The 18,708-nt window shown below is 35.2% G+C and overlaps 1 protein-coding gene across 1 annotated transcript; it reads right to left on the bottom strand.

Annotated features, from left to right (window-relative positions):
* Positions 1-1,087: 1,087 nt before the first annotated feature.
* On the bottom strand, positions 1,088-6,754 carry LOC110686510 (cold-responsive protein kinase 1-like). Its single transcript, XM_021863130.1, has 7 exons — positions 6,396-6,754; positions 4,845-4,938; positions 4,463-4,578; positions 4,136-4,346; positions 3,699-3,936; positions 2,553-2,703; positions 1,088-1,686 (listed from the first exon to the last, which is right to left on the bottom strand). Exons 1-7 carry the CDS (start codon positions 6,441-6,443, stop codon positions 1,294-1,296), a joined length of 1,251 nt encoding a protein of 416 aa, XP_021718822.1. The 5' UTR covers positions 6,444-6,754; the 3' UTR covers positions 1,088-1,293.
* Between the last annotated feature and the right edge of the window lie 11,954 nt (positions 6,755-18,708).

Raw genomic sequence — 18,708 nt, 5'->3', positions numbered from 1 at the left:
TTTGGGTAGACTTCATTTTTAGCATTTTTAGAAAGAGATTAGAGAGGCTAATTAGAAAGAGAAAGTGTAGATTTCAACATTTGATTCTTCAATTCATATCAAGCTAATTCTTCTTTTGATCTTCAAGTTTGTAAGATTTCTTTTTCTTCTTGCTTTCAATCTTTGCATTTAAATTTTGTTGTTGATGAAATTTCAATTTGATTTTTCTTGTTTAAACTTGATTAGCTTAATTGATTAGTTTATTTATACATTTGCAATTATGATGATGATGATGATTAGTTTTGTTTTGTTTCTTCAATTCATAATGACTAGTGAGTAGATTTCTTAGCTACGGTGTTGGGGAAGCATGTATGATTGATAGGTTGTTGCTAATTTGGGAATTTTTATCAATAGATTGTTGTGATTAAATTGATTGGTGGATTTGTGCAAGTGTTTAGTTTGATAGGATTGATCAACCTAGATTGCTAAACTTAAATGCATTGTTGATCTTGATGACATGACCACTTAATTTGAGATTGTCAATTTTCAATTTGTTTGAATTGTGAATCTACTAATTTCTTTTTTTATAGTGGAAAGCTAGCTTGACAATTAGTCTAGATAGCCTTTTGAACTCCTTAATTGCAAATATCATTAGTCCTTGCAACACTCATTGCTTCGATTTACACCTAATTCGGCACCTCTATCTTGATTATTATATGTGGAACCTAAGCCCTAGCATCTTTGTGATTCATTCTTTCTCGATTTCTTGTTTGTTTGACTGGTTTAGTTCACACTTCACTCTTTATCATTGCTTCGAGGTAGCTTGACACGAAACTATAGTAACCTTCCACCCATTCTTCGAGGATCGACTTGGACTTACCCCTATACTAGGTGTAGGTTTGATCATAAATTTAGTTGACATGGGTAAGTTAGTTAACGACCTAGTTTCAACTTTTGAAAAAAATTCAGATAAGATAGTTTGAAGTAGAATCCACAAGGTAATACTTTGAAGCAACAAAAATTAAATTTAAAATAAAAATTAAAATTAAAATAAAAAAATAAAAATAAAATAAAAAAATAAAATAAAATCCTTTTTGCTACATGATTATAGTGAAAAATATTGACCTTATCATATCTTAGTTGCAATATTTTGGCTGTACAAGAGCTCCCTGAGCTTTAAACATGTCCATTGCTTTTCATCATCGGTTTACTAAAAACATGAACTAATCTTATCTATGTGCACCTGTTTGATTTTCGATTCTTTCAAATTTAAGTAAATTGACATGGAATCTCAGAAAGATTCAATCCAGAATTCTACAGACTTCTTTCTTTAACTGCTGTGAATGTCAATGTGGCACTAGTTGAAGCTCCGGATGAAAAGGTTGAATTGTTCATGCTGTCTGAGCTGGAATATAAAGCTTTGTCAACAGACGTAGTTCTGGTATCAGTGTTGTCGTGGGTATTTCGGATTGTAACTTCAGAGAGATCAGAGAGCAATCCTGGTGCTGTTATCTTCATTTCAGCGATGCACTTTTCACCTGTTAGCATTTTCACCACAGTTGACATGGCTGGTCGAAGCTTGGGAGCATCTTGGGTGCAAAGCAGGCCTATCTTGAGGAACCTGCAAGCCTCCTCTACATCATAGTGCCCTTCTAATGATTCATCCACCAGTTCTACAAGCTCTTTCCGCTGATAGTATTCCCATATCTATGACAACAAATGTGATTAATAGAAAGTTTCACAACACAAAGAATTCATAAATGATGTGGCTAGTTAATACGAATTGCCTCCTATATCCAATGTCACTCTACTTCACTTTTCCTTTATATGCCCCATTTAGAAGCTAGTCAATTACACGGAGATGTAGGGATTGATCTTTTTCATTTAGCTTGGTCAACGTCCATATGCCTGTCAATCTGCCAATGCAGAGAAGTGATACAGACAGACTTTTTGGGTGTTATGATCCAAAGTCGAGAGGGAAACAGCCCAGATTGTACGCTAAGGTCTGGTGGTGGGAAATGGGAAAGTCGGACCAATCATTACTAATGGACACATCTCCATTAAAAATACATAGAATCCTTGCCACCCCATTAACCCATGAAATGAAAAGCAGAGGAATTACAAGAGAAGTAAGAGATCTACTTGATTTAATCCACAATGAATTAAGGCTGAAATTGAGCAGTTGTGACTTTCAACATAATTGAGTATGAACACAAAAACATTATCTTCAACCAGATATCACAATATGAGCAACATATACTCCGTATTCATACAACCTTTTTTCGTAGTAATTGTAAACAGAAAAAGATTTTTACTCGTTGAACTTCCATTCCAACAATGCATTGAACAGTTTCAATAATTACCAAGATCCTACTCCTATCTAGTAATGCACGTAACAGTTCATGTTGACATTCTGTAGATCTCAGAATCGAATAACCTATCATAGGCTAGGTTAATTAAGCAGCTTTCGAGAAGATATTAAACAAAGTGACCAAGACACATGAAATTATGAATATTCATTTCCAACATTATTTTCTCACAGCAGTTACATCTACTGTTGACTAAGCTCTTACCCGCTCCAGAAGATATCTGTCTCCATCTGGCAATCTCATGTTCGTGTTACATCTGCCACTTACAATTTCCACCAGGAGAACACCAAAACTATATATATCTGCTTTTCGAGTCAGTTGCCCCCTTACTGCATATTCTGGAGCCAGATAGCCTCTGGAGAAGAAGAAGAAAGAATCACAGAATGTAGAGGAGAGCTAAATAATACACATCTATAAAAGACATTATGGAGTATGTCAACACGGAGTTATTTTTATAAATAAATTGATTTAATAAAATAAATATATAAAACTCTCACTGCATGATAAAAGCACTAATACATGAAAAGATGACAGTTGATGAATGTGGTGTAGTAAGTTGAATATTAAACATACAGTTTCTTTAGTTGTTTGCTTGAATAAAAGTATAAGAAAATCTTGGGTGAGATCATCTGAAAACTAATTGAGAGAAATTGTTTAAAAATACCTCCCAAAGAAATAAGAACTCACCACTAAAAAAGAAAAAAAAAAAGGTCACCCTGGTCTGCTGATCTCACAAGAACTTCAATCCCATTGCAAAAGAGACTGCTTAAAACTAGAGTCCACAACGTAGAAATCATGAAGAATTGACAAGTTTTGGGAGAGAATTAATATTGATAGGGATTGTTGAGAAAATAGGGTCAATGTCGATGCATGCGCTTCCACCTTTTTTTCTTATAAAGCAACTTAAACAATCTAGGGAAACAAGAGGCAAATGGATAATAACCTAAACAAACTAGGGGTTTATGCCTGATTTGGTGTATATAAATGGAAGATTATGTTCTTGTATTGTTAGAAATTCATTGAAAGGAAAGAGCGCAGGACCAAAAGTGCAGCGGCAATTTCTGATATGGTACTTCACTACGTCCTATATTACTTCAGTATTTATAGAAAATTGAGCACTAAGAACAAAGAATTTAGGAGCACAGAAAAAACACCAGTTCTGGCAGAACAGAGGGCAGGAATATCTTGATCTTTTTACCTAATCAGACCATGCATTTGGCGTAAAATAGGAACATATGATCAATTACAACGTATTAAAAATTGAAAACCTAATTTGCTTCATATTATCCATTCTGAGTTCAAGGAATTTAATGAAGAATAAGATCAAAAAAAGAATAAGTTCTCACTTACAATGTGCCAGCAACCCGTGTACTAACATGACTGGCATTGGGTGGCATAAGCCTCGCAAGACCAAAATCTGAAATTTTGGGAGTGAGGTCTTTGTCCAGCAAGATATTGCTTGCCTTGATGTCTCTATGCACTATATGTGGACGTACTTCTTCGTGAAGAAAAGCAAGCCCACGAGCTATTCCTACGCAGATATTCCAACGTATTCTCCAAGTAAACTTAATGCTACAGTTTCCCCTGCCTATGATTACAAAGCTTAAGTTATTACCCTTGAGATACTTGCACACTTAAAATTAGTAACAGACTAAGAAATTTCCAGAAAATATATGCATTAAATCATTGCAAACACACCCTTTTAGAATCTGTCGTTAGGAAAAGTACCCTATATGAATATGATGAGGTTACTAATTACTAATATGGACAAAATGTGTAAAAGTTACCTAATAGAGTCTGCGCAAGGCTGTTGTTTTCAAGAAAGTTGTAAACGAGTATTCTATGGCTCCCCTCCACACAACAGCCATACAACTTGACCAAGTTTTCATGCTGTATGTCTGAGATCACCTTTATCTCAGTCAAAAACTCACGAACCCCTTGCTGCGATTCAGCCGACAGAACTTTGATGGCAGCAACCTTTCCATGTTTAAGCTTTCCCTGCAAACAGAATATATATTTTACATTGATTTGACTTCAAAGATGTCGATTAAAAATTTCTCTATGCATTCATAAAAATTATTTTGCTGATAATGTGATAGCATAATAGTTGTCACCTTATACACAGACCCAAAACCACCTTCTCCAATTTTGTTGGTTATACAGAAGTCATCAGTAGCAACTTTAAGTTCTTTGTAGCTGTACAGCTTTACATTCTGAACTCCTGCAAATTCTGCCATAAAACAAATCAATCAGAAATCCGAAAACAAGTGCAGTTACTAATCTTGGTAACCATGGATTTCAATATGTTTCGACTCACAGAACATAGACATCCTACATAATAGTATAGTATTTGTAGTATCTCTACTATTTTACGAAACTTCTTTAAAATCAAAGTGGATTTAGAAGCACCTCACGAACTTACGTAAAAAGCATATATTGGAAAAAAAGATACATAATTGTAACAATTACATGCTATGACTATTCTTAAGCGTTTACCTTCATCAGCAGCAGCAGGAGTTCTGACAGCAGACTCGACTCTTTTACCAAACGAGCAAGGGAAACAAGGCATACTATGTAACCACCAAAACACCTGCAAAATAGAATTTTGCTCAAACATTAATTAATACCACAAGCTGGAAAATAATAAATACGGAGTAAATAACAGTACAGATGTATAATCAATATAAAATTTGATTAAAATTCATTGCCAAGTTTAACTAGATTGCTATGCTAAAAAAGCAATAATGACAGTTTTGGAAGATATCAAGATTCAGCGTCAATGATTCATGAAAATAGTAGGTGGTCTTATATGAATATTGTACATAGTTATCACGTTCATATGCCTGCAAATAACTTTTATCAATGTTTAAGCCATGCGTGACACTAGGGTGAGGTGAGTTCTCAAAAAACATCAGTTCCCAGCAGACATTTGCATTAAACTGCGCATAATACCTAGAAGAAAAATCATTCAAACTGCTGCCTTAAACCGTTAAACACACAGAACAGCCAACAAGACACAAGCGTAGACCAAAGTTCCTAAGCTTGAAAAATTAGAACCTGAAGTTTGGTGCACTTAATAAGCAATTCAAATTACTACTTAAGCACACTTAGAAATGAACAAGTCGTATATGAAAACCAGAATCCCTAAAATTGAATCTAAGAACCTTACTTTCTCAACTAATTCAAAAAAACAAATTGGACTAACAAATTCCCTTCTCAATCTTCTACATTGTACACATATTAATCATATTACAAACTACAAAAATTCATCATATAGCAAACTACACAAATCTATACATGTAATTTAGATGAAACTAGATAGGTCAAAATTATTTAAACCCCTCATAATAACAAGTAATTTAGAATTGAATGAGATGGCTCAAAATAATTTTAACCCCTCAAAATTTCTGCAAAACTTGAAAAATCTAGCTTTAAATAATTTAAACCCCTCAAAGTTTCTGCAAAACTTAAAAAATCTAGCTCTAAATAATTTAAACCACTCAAAATTTCTGCAAAACTTGAAAAATTTAGCTCTAAATAATTTAAACCCCTCAAAAATTCAGCAAAACTTGACGAATCTTGCTCTAAATAATTTGAACCCCTCAAATTCTGCACAACTTGAAGAATCTAGCTCTAAATAATACTAAACCCCTCAAATTTCTGCACAACCGAAGAATCTGCATTTTAGTTCACCTTTTTTATTACTAAAACAATCTCAAACAAGATATAGCTTTAACCAGAATTCCCCAGAACTTAAAACTCCTATATGAGTTAAATATCAAACAATCATTTGAAGCAACCAACCCCCCAAAACAAAACTATCACATATAAAAGCAACACAACCCCAAATTTGAAAATACAACCCAATCCAATGTGGCATAAAGCATCAATCCATCATCAACATAACTCATCTCGGGTCGTCAACTAGTTTAGTTAGTTACGTAATACCTAAGATCAAATCTAGTCTATATCATCGCCCTTCTAATCATAACTTTACACTCTAAATACTACACAAACAATATATGAAACCAAAATCATAGAACTTACTTTGAGTGCTTGAATTGAGAATGAAAGCTGTACAATTTCTTTGTACATAAAAAGGGAGAGAGGAGAAGAGTCTGCAAAGTGTTTCCGTACAAATTAAGGTTGTAAAATTGTAAACTAGGGAGTAATTAGTGGACCAAAGAAATTTTAACTTAAAAGGAAATTTTGAAAAAAAACACGGCAAATATGAAAAGAAAATTAAAAAAATGCAAAGTAATAATGGTCAGCGGAATAATGCCTGAAATTCAATGTCTGCTCATCAGAGTAGGAGCAAGTATGGAAGACAAGTGTGATTAATATTTAATGTTTCTTTTCAACAAATTGACCAGGCTGTTGACCAGCTAATAAGGTGTGGATTTGCTTTAAGTTGTTAACCAGAATAATGTGTTTTTTGTCATTCATTGATTCATAAAGTTATTACTCGTAATAAGCTCCTGGGGCCATGGCGGTTAGTTACCATCAGTTTTTTCACGGTTGGTTTTTCCTATTCTTTTGTTTCAGAATATGTGACACAATTAAAATTTGTACACTTGATAATACACCAGTTGACCTTGTTTAACATAAATAAATAATAATGAAAATTATTAAAAAAAAAAAAAAAGTTATATTATGAAACTTTATACCTATTTAACAACATAGTTTATGATAAAATATGTTGTTATTATATTATATTAATACATACCAAAAAAAATAAAAAAAACTATAGTCAAAATTAATAGCAAAAATAAGTGTAGCGTGTATGTTATTCTGGAACGGATGGAGTAATATTTTGATCAGCATATTTATTGATATGTAACCTTAACAATTAGTTTCTTTAATTATTTATTAGTAAAAATTTGTAAGAAAAAAGTCAAATTACGAAAATAAATATCCTAACTAATCCAATAATATATTACATTATACATTTTCATTTTGTCAAAAATCAGGTAATGCACTGTTTAATTAATGCGGAACAAGTCAATGAAAAATAGCAATGAGAGAGACGATAAAAAAAATAACGAAGAAAACACAAGGTTTTATAATGTTGTTTGAAATTAGACTTATGTCCACAAGTAGGGGTTTTGAGAGCTTCTTCATTATAAAGGAGAAAGAACAACGATAATATACAAGAAGTTCTACTCCCTTCTTTTTTTTTTTTTTTTAAGTATATGTAGGTTTAGGAAATTTAATAAACTTAAATCTTTATTATATAAGTGAAGAGGGGGTGGAGGAAAGAATAGTTGGTTTCCATATTATAATTTATCCGAAGCACTCCTCCTTAATTTTATTGTAAAACACGATTTAGGCAATAAAAAATCAATGAAAAATTCACAAAATAATCTCTCCTTTCATGAACCTTCTCATATTAGTCTGACCTTTTGATTAACTTAATTTAATCCCACTTTTAAACAAACTCTTCCTAAATTGGACCCTTTTATAAAATGACTTGCTATAGTATATAGGTTACTCATCTAACATGACATTGACCATTGCACTATCAATGTTTTTAATAACCAACCTCATATTTTCCCAATATTTTCCCATGACTTTTTACAAATAACCCTATAACATATCTTCTTCCTCCATTCTTTCTCAATTTCTCCCTAGTAATCACCCATGGCTACGCGAAATTAATAATCAAGCGGGTTTGTGTCTTTGTCTTCAACCTCAAAACTTTATAGAAAGCCACCTGTTATTTGCTATCACAACAATATGAAGCTTATTTAGCGTAAAAATACACATACTTATCACGTGGACCAATGATATGTTGCCACATGGACCAATTAGGAGCTGACAAGTGTCCTTCAGCGATGCCCAAAAGACCGAATCATGGTACAACATGTGGCAACATAAGTACCAGAAGAATGAATGTGACATTGCTACATGAAAAGCCCAAATCTCAAGTATTGCGCCATAGCGGCGCAAACTTAGGACACATTTTAATCAAGTATTGGGAAGCCAGAGTACGCCTTTATAGGGTACTGTTACACCCAAAAATCAGATTTTTGACTTTTTGTTTGACTTTCTTAACTTTGACCAATTTAAGAGATTTTTAGAGTTAGTAAAAGGTCTTTGGGCTAATTTGATATAAACATAACAACAATTGGGCTGATATCACACAGAGGCCCAATAATATAAAGGCCAGATTAAGAGGCTAATGGATGATTTTAATTTTCAAAGAAGTGTTGGCGCCAAGAAGCATAACCGTACAACAATTATGGGAGTTAGCCATAACCGCTCCATTTTGCCTATAAAAAGAAGTGCAAGGATCGAAAGGAGGACATCATTAAATCAATCAACAACAAGAATTTCAGTTCTTTTAAGCTTTCTTCTTAGCTTTTGTAGTTTCCCTTAGCTTAGTAGCCAAGCGATAATGTAGTTTATCACATAGCATGTATTGAAGATCGTTCGTCTTTTCCAATTGTATAATCATGGAGGTAACCTCTCCTTCAACTTGTACAATTGTAGGCCTGACTCTATCCTTTAATTAATGTAATGCATTTGTATCTTTTGTCATATGTTTATCTACTTGTTTCTTTGAGCAATCTAACTTGTTTTACTTCTTTTGAGTAGGCTTCCTTATTGTTTTGTTTTACGTTAGAAAGGTTATCAATCTTTGAAACCGGTAACTCGAGGGGCAACCCCCTAGCTAATACTTTAGAACAAGATATAGTATTTAACTTGTTGGTAAAGAACAATATTTATCTTAACAGGTACGTAACCCTAAAAGGCACGTATTCCAACCTTTATAATTACCCCCAATCATTTATGATGGAATGGGTTATTAAGACCTGTGCATTCAAGAAAATAAGTTGTTTCCTCTCGTTTCTCTTTACTTTCTCTCTCTAGACTTTTCATTTTCGGCCACTAACTTGATCGTTATAGACGAATATTCCAATACACGGAAATTCGTTGTTTTTTCAAGTCTAGGCGTCAATCGAAGTGTGCCTACTTAATCATGTGTGAATATGCTTGGAAATCATAGGAAGTGGGAATTGACATTGTACAATTAGGGGCAAAGAAAGTTGGGAGCCGCCAACAAGTTTTTAAGGAACTTGTAAACCGTTCACAAATCATTTAAGGCAATCAGGAATAGGAACAACGATAGGCAACAATGATTGACCCATGAAGGTTACACCCCATTCATAATCAATGAGATTACTAACTCCATATAGTTCGGAACCACGAAATGAGGATCGAGGATGATGGTGAAAAGTGAGTTATGGAGTTACATTTGTCCATATTGGCCTCTACTCGATTCTTATTGTGAAAAGTATTTCCTGCGATCTCAAAGGCATACAAATAAAGATTCAATTTGATCTAAACTAAATTAAGCAAAATTGGTTGAATATTAATGCGCCTAATTCTAAATATTAGTGATCACTTTGATTAACAACAAGATTAAAAAGGAACCTAAAGCGGTTGTCCAAATTATCTTATTAGTCGTGATTTTCAATTACATATTCCCTTTAAACATGCAATATGGTGATCAATAATATATATTTTTTTTAAAAAAAAGCAATAATATTGGAAGCAATTTAACCATAATATCGTTAGTCAAATCATCAAAAATATAATAATAAACCTAAACATAATACTAGCAATACAAATTAAATAAGTAATTAAATTAATTAATTACTCAGATTACGCGAGCTCCTTTAAATTGCCACATTATGAATAATCGTTAGTAAATTCAATAAAAATATAAATTGAAAGAATTAAATTAAAAAGTTAGAAAAATTGATTTCACCCTCGGGATTATACCTTCACACCTTAGTCAAAAAAGGTAGAAGTTTTAGATCTTGTTTTGGACTAGGAATTACTTGAATAGAATTAGAAATAAAGCTAAAAACAATAGAAATTGTACGTCGAAACTTTACGTCTAAGCCTTTTGGAAAATGTGGGGATGAAATATAGATGTCGGGATCTCTAAATCACCTCCCCAAAAAACAGAAATAAGGGAGGTATTTATAGGCTTAAAATCGAGTGAAGATAGAACTTCAAAAGAAGATAGATTTTAGAAAACGCATAGCACAGTTTAGCAGTTTTATAGTTTTGTTTTTATCATAACTTTTGATCTAGAAATCGGAATAAGATAAATAAATATCTTTGGAATGCTATGGAAGTCTAATTTCAAATCCAATTAGAATCAGATAAAGATATGGAAGAAATAGTGGGACAATGTCAGTTTTGGATAGAGTTTGGTATTTTATTCATATCTTTTTCGTTATATCTCAGAATTAGGCTTATGATATATCATTAAAAAGATTATTTCAAGGGATATCCATTCATCTAAGATTTGGATAAAAAATCATGAGGCAAGAATATCATAATTGCTCAGTTTTGGGCTGTAATTATGAATGATTCACAATTAGGCTGATTTGCAGGCTATGTTTAAATAAATGTTTGGACTGATTTGTTGACTGATTCACGTAAAAATGTCTCCCCGATTAAAGCTCGATGACGAAACAACCTTCATTTCCTAATTTGGTCCGGTTCGCATAATGGTTCTAAGAATTACTTGAATAGTCCTTTTTTTCTATACCACTTTCATTTCCTAAGCCATTTTAGCCAATTTAATAACCTAAACCCATTTTTAGCCTAATATCCACATAAACCTTAGATCAATCTCCTCTTTTCATAATTACACATTTCAGTTAAACATAGTCCAAACATTTATTTAGCTATTCCACATCAGTCCAAACATTTATTTAACTGAGCAATCCACATTCATAATTAACTGAGCAATCCACATTTATTTAGCTATTCCACATCAGTCCAAACATTTATTTAAACATAGTCCAATCCACATTTCAGCCCAAACCCTTTCTAATCCATTTCATATTATCTAATAATTGAGCCCGATTAATAAATATGTAAACCCTAAACCTAATGAAACCCGGAATAGCTGAAACGGCGTACAATTATCCCGTACTAAATGCTTAAGTAAAATATAAAAATAAATTTGGACGTAATTTAATAAAACACAAATGTCGCGACACGGAAAAAGTTACTGCGACACGGCAAAAGTTGTCGTGACACGACAAATCTCTGCTGTGCCACGGCAAAGCCTGCCGCGTCACGACAATTTTCTAGGGTTTCTCTGTGGCGCATTTCAAATTCTTGGGTGTCGTGCTTCACCCTCATATTTTCTCTATAAATACGATGCTGATTTCATCAGTTTCGGGGCACCAAATCATTCTCTCTTCTCTCTCTTATGCTCTAGCCTAAACACTAGCCTTCCCTATCCTTCAACAATACATCCCTTAAGCACTCTCCGGAGTCCGTACAACACCCAAAGTTCCATACTTAAACCAAGGCGTGAAAGATAGAACCAATTGAGGGTTTGTACCAAATCACACTAGTAGAAAAATATAAAAGGGCACCGGTTCAAAACCCCCATATAGCACCGGTTTTGAACTGGTGTAGATTTAAGGGATGCCAAAAAAAAACTTTAGCACCGGTTCAGAAGCGGTGCTAATAACGTGTTATTAGCACTAGTTCTGTTCCAAAAACGGTGTGAATAATGGCCCAGAAAAATAATAAAATAAAAACTTTTGGCACCAGTTCAAAACCGAAACCGGTGGCCTTAATTCCCAAAAAAAATAAAAAAATTAATTTTTTTTTTTTCATTTTTTTCACTTAAATTGATATAAAAACACTAACATATATATAACACTAGTAGGTTAATAGAATTCCAGAGGTTTATATTAATCTGCTCTACTCTTTACACAATTGAATGTAAGAATCTAATATACTAATACACGCAACTCACTAGTATGAATTCTGAATTACTAATTTCAGAATGTTACATAACCCGGGTTTTGCCTTCAGACGAACATCTATCTTCTCTACTCTACTCTACTGCTACTCATATTAAAAGCATCTTTGCATGCTTGATTGTATGCTCAACCCAATTACCCTGTCCAAAATAAAATGTCTGCAACCCTGACCTGGTCTACACTAAAAAATATTTCACAATCCACCAATTAGAGTAATTAGTAAAAGAGTAGAATGAAACAAAACATCAATCTCATTTTTTATAATCAAAGAATTTCAGTTTCTAACCCAAAACAAACTCCAACCTTATTTTTCTTAATATGAAGCATTCAAGTTTAAAAAATTAGCATTGTTTGAATAATGCATAAATTTCTAGCAACATAGTCAGGGGAATAGGTTGTTGTAGAGGATCCAGTCCCTCTTAGTGTTCTGTATGAGTCCATAATATACAACATGAATTTACCATATATTGTTTCTTGCTACAGCATTATAACAAGAGTTCTTGACACTTTGCATTGACCTCATCAAATACTTACCACAATAGAAACAGAAATAGAAGCAAAGGAGTATTCCAACAACACATTTAATGTATTCTATTATTTACATCAGAAAGCACTTATTCAGCAAAGACTATACAGTTTATGAATGTAGGTGACTTTTACAGAAAAATAAAAGGAAGATATTGTATCATAAAAGAGAAATTAGCTAGCTATTTAGCAAAAATTCTTGGCCTTAACTAGCTATAGTCCATAAGCAGGAACTTCAATATTGTCAAATTCGTGTCAAAGAAAATCATCAATCAGAAAATCTAAACAATAAAATTGAGTAACTAACCTCAACTAATACTAGATACATCTGTGGGTGCACGTTATACTAAATACACATGGGTACATGCAAGAATTTTTGGGGTGTTATGGGTTGGTTATATTAAGGGGTCCTGTAGGAGAATGTTGCTGTGGTTATACAAAAATAAATAAAAAAAAATAAAATTAAAGCAATGATATCTAACAACATTGTATAGGAAGGAAAATGGAAATTTAGAACAGATCATTCATGATCCTTAACAAACCTCTCAAATTGGACTTTATCAAAGAGAATTGATGTGTGTATCTCGATAGCTAAAGGATTGGCTTACTTGCATTTAGGTTACGACATTCCCATAATTCACTGTGACTTGAAGCCTTCAAATATTCTCTTGGACAAAGATTGGGAAGCTCATGTCAGCGATTTTGGAGCTGCTTGAATGCTGGGTGTTCATCTTCCCACTGGTCTCAACAGTACCACAGTGTCAGCATTCAAAGGCGCTATTGGCTACATGGCACTAGGTAGTTCTTCTACACCAGTTCTCTGTCTATTAAGTAATCCATCAGTTGCATATATCCCTTGAATTGGTAGTTACACAAGACTAATAACTACCAATGAACAAGGTAAGAGCTGGTAAAAAAAAAAAAAGTCACATGAATCTCATTTCTCAGCCCAAACAAACAAGTCCAACATCAATATGAGCAACAAAGCAAAAGCAGAAAAAGAAAAAAGATAGCAAATGCATCATTTTAAACACTCTAGAACCAAAATCAAGCGATTAATCACATTATCAGTCAAAATATACAATTGACAATGTGGCCTAACTAAACCTCATGGAAGGTCGCATAACATATGTGATACATTATAGCACAAAGCTCTGCAATGCATGTTGATAATAATGTCAGAAGCATAAATGTAATACAACTATATAGTGTTGTTGCTATTTACTTGGTCGATTCAAGAAATATGGTTAAGAAAGGAGCCAGCAATTCCTCACCGTTCCCTTATCTGAATGGGTCCGTCTGTTTTCTCTTTTTAATAAAATTGCATAATCCAAACAATAAAACAACATGACAAATTCATGTAGCTTAAATCCAAGCAATCATACAGATACATCTACAATAGGTATGGGTGTTTCTTGAAAGGAATGGTGTCCTTCCAACAAGTGTATTCTTCTGATAGAGGGTTCAGAATTATTACGGAGCTAATTCTTCAGTAAGGTCAAGTGATCGGAATGCCTAGGTGGAGGCCGCTTCCAATCAGTAATATCAATGTGCAATTGATGTTACAGCTTAATCTTATCTGAACCCTTCGGGTCGAACCCAATCGAATCACCGGTCCGAGACGACGAATTAATCCGAAAGGATTTAATGAGTCAGCAGATATTTACGAATACAGACGTCGGAAATCGAGCCTAGGGCGTCGAGACAGAACGTCGCAAAATCACAAGCAACAAGTATGAGCGTAGCCGTAGCTAGGCTAGGCTAGCTTATCGCAAGCCTAGGCGCACCATGGTGTGCTAGGCACTATCGCAGCCTAGGCGCGGCCTGGCAGCCTATCGCAAGAAGTAGGCGCACCAGGCGCACCTAGCAACCCATCGCAGGCACCAGGCGCACCATCCCAAGCACTGGGTGCTGCGTGCGTGCGTGCCTGGCATGGCAACACCATCGCAGGCACCAAGTGCTAGCATGGGTGCCTGCCTGACATTGGCGCAGCATGTGTGCTGGCTTGTGTGCTAGCCTTCGCATGGCAGCACCAAGCATCGCACCATGCATATGCGAGGGCCTGGGCGCCAGCATAGTGCTAGGCCACGCACAACAACCCAGCATCACCACGCACCAAGGCTGCTGTGTGATGCGTGGGCGTGCGTGTGCAAGAGATGCTGCGAAGGTGTGTGCGTGGTGTGTGAGGCAAAAGGGGCCAGCATGCGTGGCTCGCTAGCAGCACGCATGCTGGGTGTGCGAGCTTGTGCGAAGGGTGAAGCGTGGATGCGTGTAGTGCGTGGGATGCCTAAGGCAGCACCGGCGCCTAGCACTAGCACGCACCAGCACCAAGCATCGCCCAGCACCAAGCAGCACTGCCTGGCTGGGATGCGAAGGCTGCTGGTGGGCTGGGCTGGCTGGCACATGCTAGCTGGCGTGCTAGCTGGCACCAGCCCAACACCCTTTTTATGTGAGGCAGTTTTGTGAGGGTGGGGACCAAGGCTTTGGGAAAGCCTTGGGGAGCAAGGCAATGGTCCCCCCCACCCCTCCATGGTCCTCACCTAACCTTCTCTCTCCCTTTGACATATTATGATTGGATTTATTTGTTAATTTATTTTAGAAATAAATTAATTAGCAAAATTATTCATTCTCCCACATTGGTTGGGGAATGAAGTTCAAGGGTTCATTTCCCTATAAATACCAAGCTTGGGTATTGGGAAATGAACAACCTTGAGTGGAATTAAAAAGGCAACTCTAAGAAAGAGTAAACCTTTGATTCGTAAAACTCATAGTTATTTTGTCCGGGTCTTGACTAACCTTCAAGACTTAGGACGTTTGGGTCGGGTCGAGGGTACGATCCATCGGAGATCTCGTATTTTCGGGATTTTGAAGTAAGAGCTCTTTGGGAGCGAAGCACGCGTCAAAGGTATAATTCTTGTTCTTAATCTTGTTTGATTAAGTTTATTATGCTTGTTAATTGCTTTAATTAAGGGGCGGGTCTTGGTGGGTTTCCTTCCGCGTAGTGTCGGGTCACTACGAAACCCTACATTTCTGTGTAACAACACTAGGATTAGACTAAAGTCAATGCCATAATAATATGTATAGAAAATTTCTGCCCTTAGGTCCTAGAGATAACAAGACATTGACAATAGGAGAAAAAAAATGCTTCAATGTATCATTATGTCATAAAAAATGAGCAAAGTGTTGTAAGCATAAAACTTAGATGTGCATACATAACTCATCACAATGGAGTTGTGTGACCTGTGCGCGGATGCCTCTTCTGTGTGTTGTTTTTATACTTTATAATGGGATCAAAATATACCCATACCATAAAGTCCATAATCAAGAAATCAGTGAAAATATACATAAACAAATATATACCCACAAAATCAAATTAAATGATAACCAATACAATATTCACAATACATCCATAAATCAAACTACTAAAATTTCAAAATTCAAGTATCAAATACTCAAAAATACTCACAATTCATATACTCCGTATACCTTCATTCCGTTTTATGTATATTCACAATTCTAAAAGCTCAAATTCACAAAATCCTAGATCAATCGCAATTATTGAAATAAGTTAACAAAACCCTAGATCAATCGCAATAAAACTGAGTTGTGGAATCTGATTCCAAACCCCAGAACTTACTATCAAGTCTGCTAAAGCTACTAAAACCCAATTAAACCCATAATCTAAACTAAGTGAAAACACCTAGATATCAAAATTACAAGAAAAATCAAAACGGGGGTTTTTGGGAATCAAAAAATTACAATAATCATCGAACAAGAGGGACAAAATCAAACTTAAAATCAAACATCACATACAAATTCAAACTCAAACACAACAACCAAATCACAAAATCCAAAATCAAAAACCCAAAAACTCAACGAAATCAAAACCCTAACCCAAATTATACAAAATTAACAAAAAAAAAGAGGGATAAACCTTGTGAGGTTGCTTGCGGTGCAGTTATGGAGAAGGAGATCGAAGGAGAGAGAAAAGGAAAGGGAAAGCGGCGGTTATGGAGAAGGAGATCGAAGGAGAGAGAAGGAGTTTGAGGCTCTGTTGTTGTAGATGAGAGAGAGGCAGATGAGAGAGGAGGAGAGATCGAGGAAAAGACAAAAAGAGAAGAAAGAAGATAATAAAGGCCGATATTTTTTTTGTTTTTTTTTTGTTTTTTTTTACATTAGCATTCGCACCGGTTCAAACCAAACTGGTGCGATTACTCTTTCCCTCAATTCTGACTATTTTTAAAACACGGTGCGCATTTTGCGGTGCTCATTTAAGATTTTCTACTAGTGTTAACTCTAATTTTATTTAATTTAATTTCAATTTTGATTTATTATTCTTTGAAGTTACTAACAATTAATTCATGATGTAGCAATTTAAAGAAGCGCGCGGAATGTGAGTACTTAATCAATTTAGTTAATTATTTTATTTTATATTGATAGTATCATGATTAGGGTTATTATGATTTGATTTGACTGACATTATTATGGCTAAATTGCTTCCAATGTTGAAGATGATTTTATTATATTTATTGATCACCATATTGCATGTTTAAAGGGAATATGTAATTGAATATAACGCCTAATAAGATAATTTGGACGACCGGTTTGGGATCCTTTTTAATCTTATTGTTTAATCAAGTGATCACTAATATTTTAGAATTATATGTTGCTTTAACATTTAACCAACTTAGCTTAATAATAGTTTGGAGCAAATTGAATCTTTGTTTGTGTGCTTTTGAGATTTCAGGAATACTTTTCACAATAAGAATCGAGTAGATACCAATACGGACGAATGTGACTCCATGACTCACTTCGTACCATCATCTCCGATCCTCTTTTCATGGTTTTGAACCATATGGAGTTAGTAATCTCATGGATTATGAATGGGGTGTAGCATTCATGGGTCAATCGTTGTTGCCTATCGTTGTCCCTTTTCATGGTTGCCTTTTAATGATCCGTGAACGGTTTACAAGTTCCTTAAGAACTTGTCGGCGTCTTCCTACTTTATTTGTCCCTAATCGTTGTCCCTAATCGTATGTCAATTCCCACTTCCTATGAGTGCCAACCATATTCACAACATGCTTAACATAGGTGCGCTTCGAATGATGCCTACAATTTGGCGACTCCATTGGGGAGGATTCTTAGGTTATTTATCGATTTGAGTGATCGGTATTTAATTGAGATGAGTGGATGTGACTTGAAAGATTCTTGAATCGTAGTCCTATGATTAATTTGGAATATTTGCATATACATCGACGTTTTAACGTCGTATTTAGGTTCGTCTCGTAGGAAAAATTGAATAACCTGATCGCGAACGAAAAAACAGAGATACCAGTCAGATTTCCTAACTGCCGCGCCACGGAAAAATTACCGCAGCACGGCACAGATCACCGTCACGCGGCAGTCTAGACCGTGAGACGGTAATTCTTGTCGTGTCGCGATAGTCTTGAAATCTTTCCAGTGGCTTTATCTTTTGTCACGGTTAGCTTCCTTCAATTTTTCTGAAAAGTCGTATGTGTTCTACATACGTTTTACCCCCGGGAAATTTAAGCTCTATTAACCCGAAAACGTTCATGATAATAAGGGTTCATCCGAGTTACTAAATCCACCCAAACCATGGAGTCGAGTTCAATTTAATCACGAACTTGCCGAGCCGCCTGTTGGCATACACCCTCAAGGGAGGCTGCCTTGCTAACGTGTCTAAACTCTCAACCATGGTACCCATTTGACACCAAAAAGCTTGACCATAGTGGAACATAGAATTTGACCTTAGGTTGCAAACTTTTCATTGTTGTGACTACGTGCTCTACGTGTCCATCCTTGATTGTTCTAATCCTAACCTTCATGATCATTCTTTGTCTATGGTGGTTTATTTTATGACTAACCAACGGATCGTACTCACTTAGTTATTAGCGCAAACACTAAAAAAAAAAACTAGGATAAACGCGCAAAACAGAACCTGAAGCTGAATACCGTGCCACGACACTGCCGCGACGCGATAATCAGTGTCGTGTCACGGCATATTGTAC

This window comes from Chenopodium quinoa, unplaced genomic scaffold (genome assembly GCF_001683475.1).
Source record: "Chenopodium quinoa cultivar QQ74 unplaced genomic scaffold, ASM168347v1, whole genome shotgun sequence".
In the NCBI taxonomy this organism is placed as follows: domain Eukaryota; kingdom Viridiplantae; phylum Streptophyta; class Magnoliopsida; order Caryophyllales; family Amaranthaceae; genus Chenopodium; species Chenopodium quinoa.
The sequence above is the reverse complement of the archived record's forward strand: the minus strand, read 5'-3'. Positions and strand labels throughout refer to the sequence as shown.

Bases quoted from the DNA above. Each gene is read 5' to 3' on its own strand.
- LOC110686510 (XM_021863130.1), bottom strand. From the start codon at position 6,443: ATGTACAAAGAAATTGTACAGCTTTCATTCTCAATTCAAGCACTCAAA. The intron at 4,939-6,395 runs GTAAGTTCTATG...TCTATTTTGCAG, and splicing joins TCTCAATTCAAGCACTCAAA to GTGTTTTGGTGGTTACATAG. The intron at 3,937-4,135 runs GTAACTTTTACA...TTGTAATCATAG, and splicing joins CCTTGCGCAGACTCTATTAG to GCAGGGGAAACTGTAGCATT.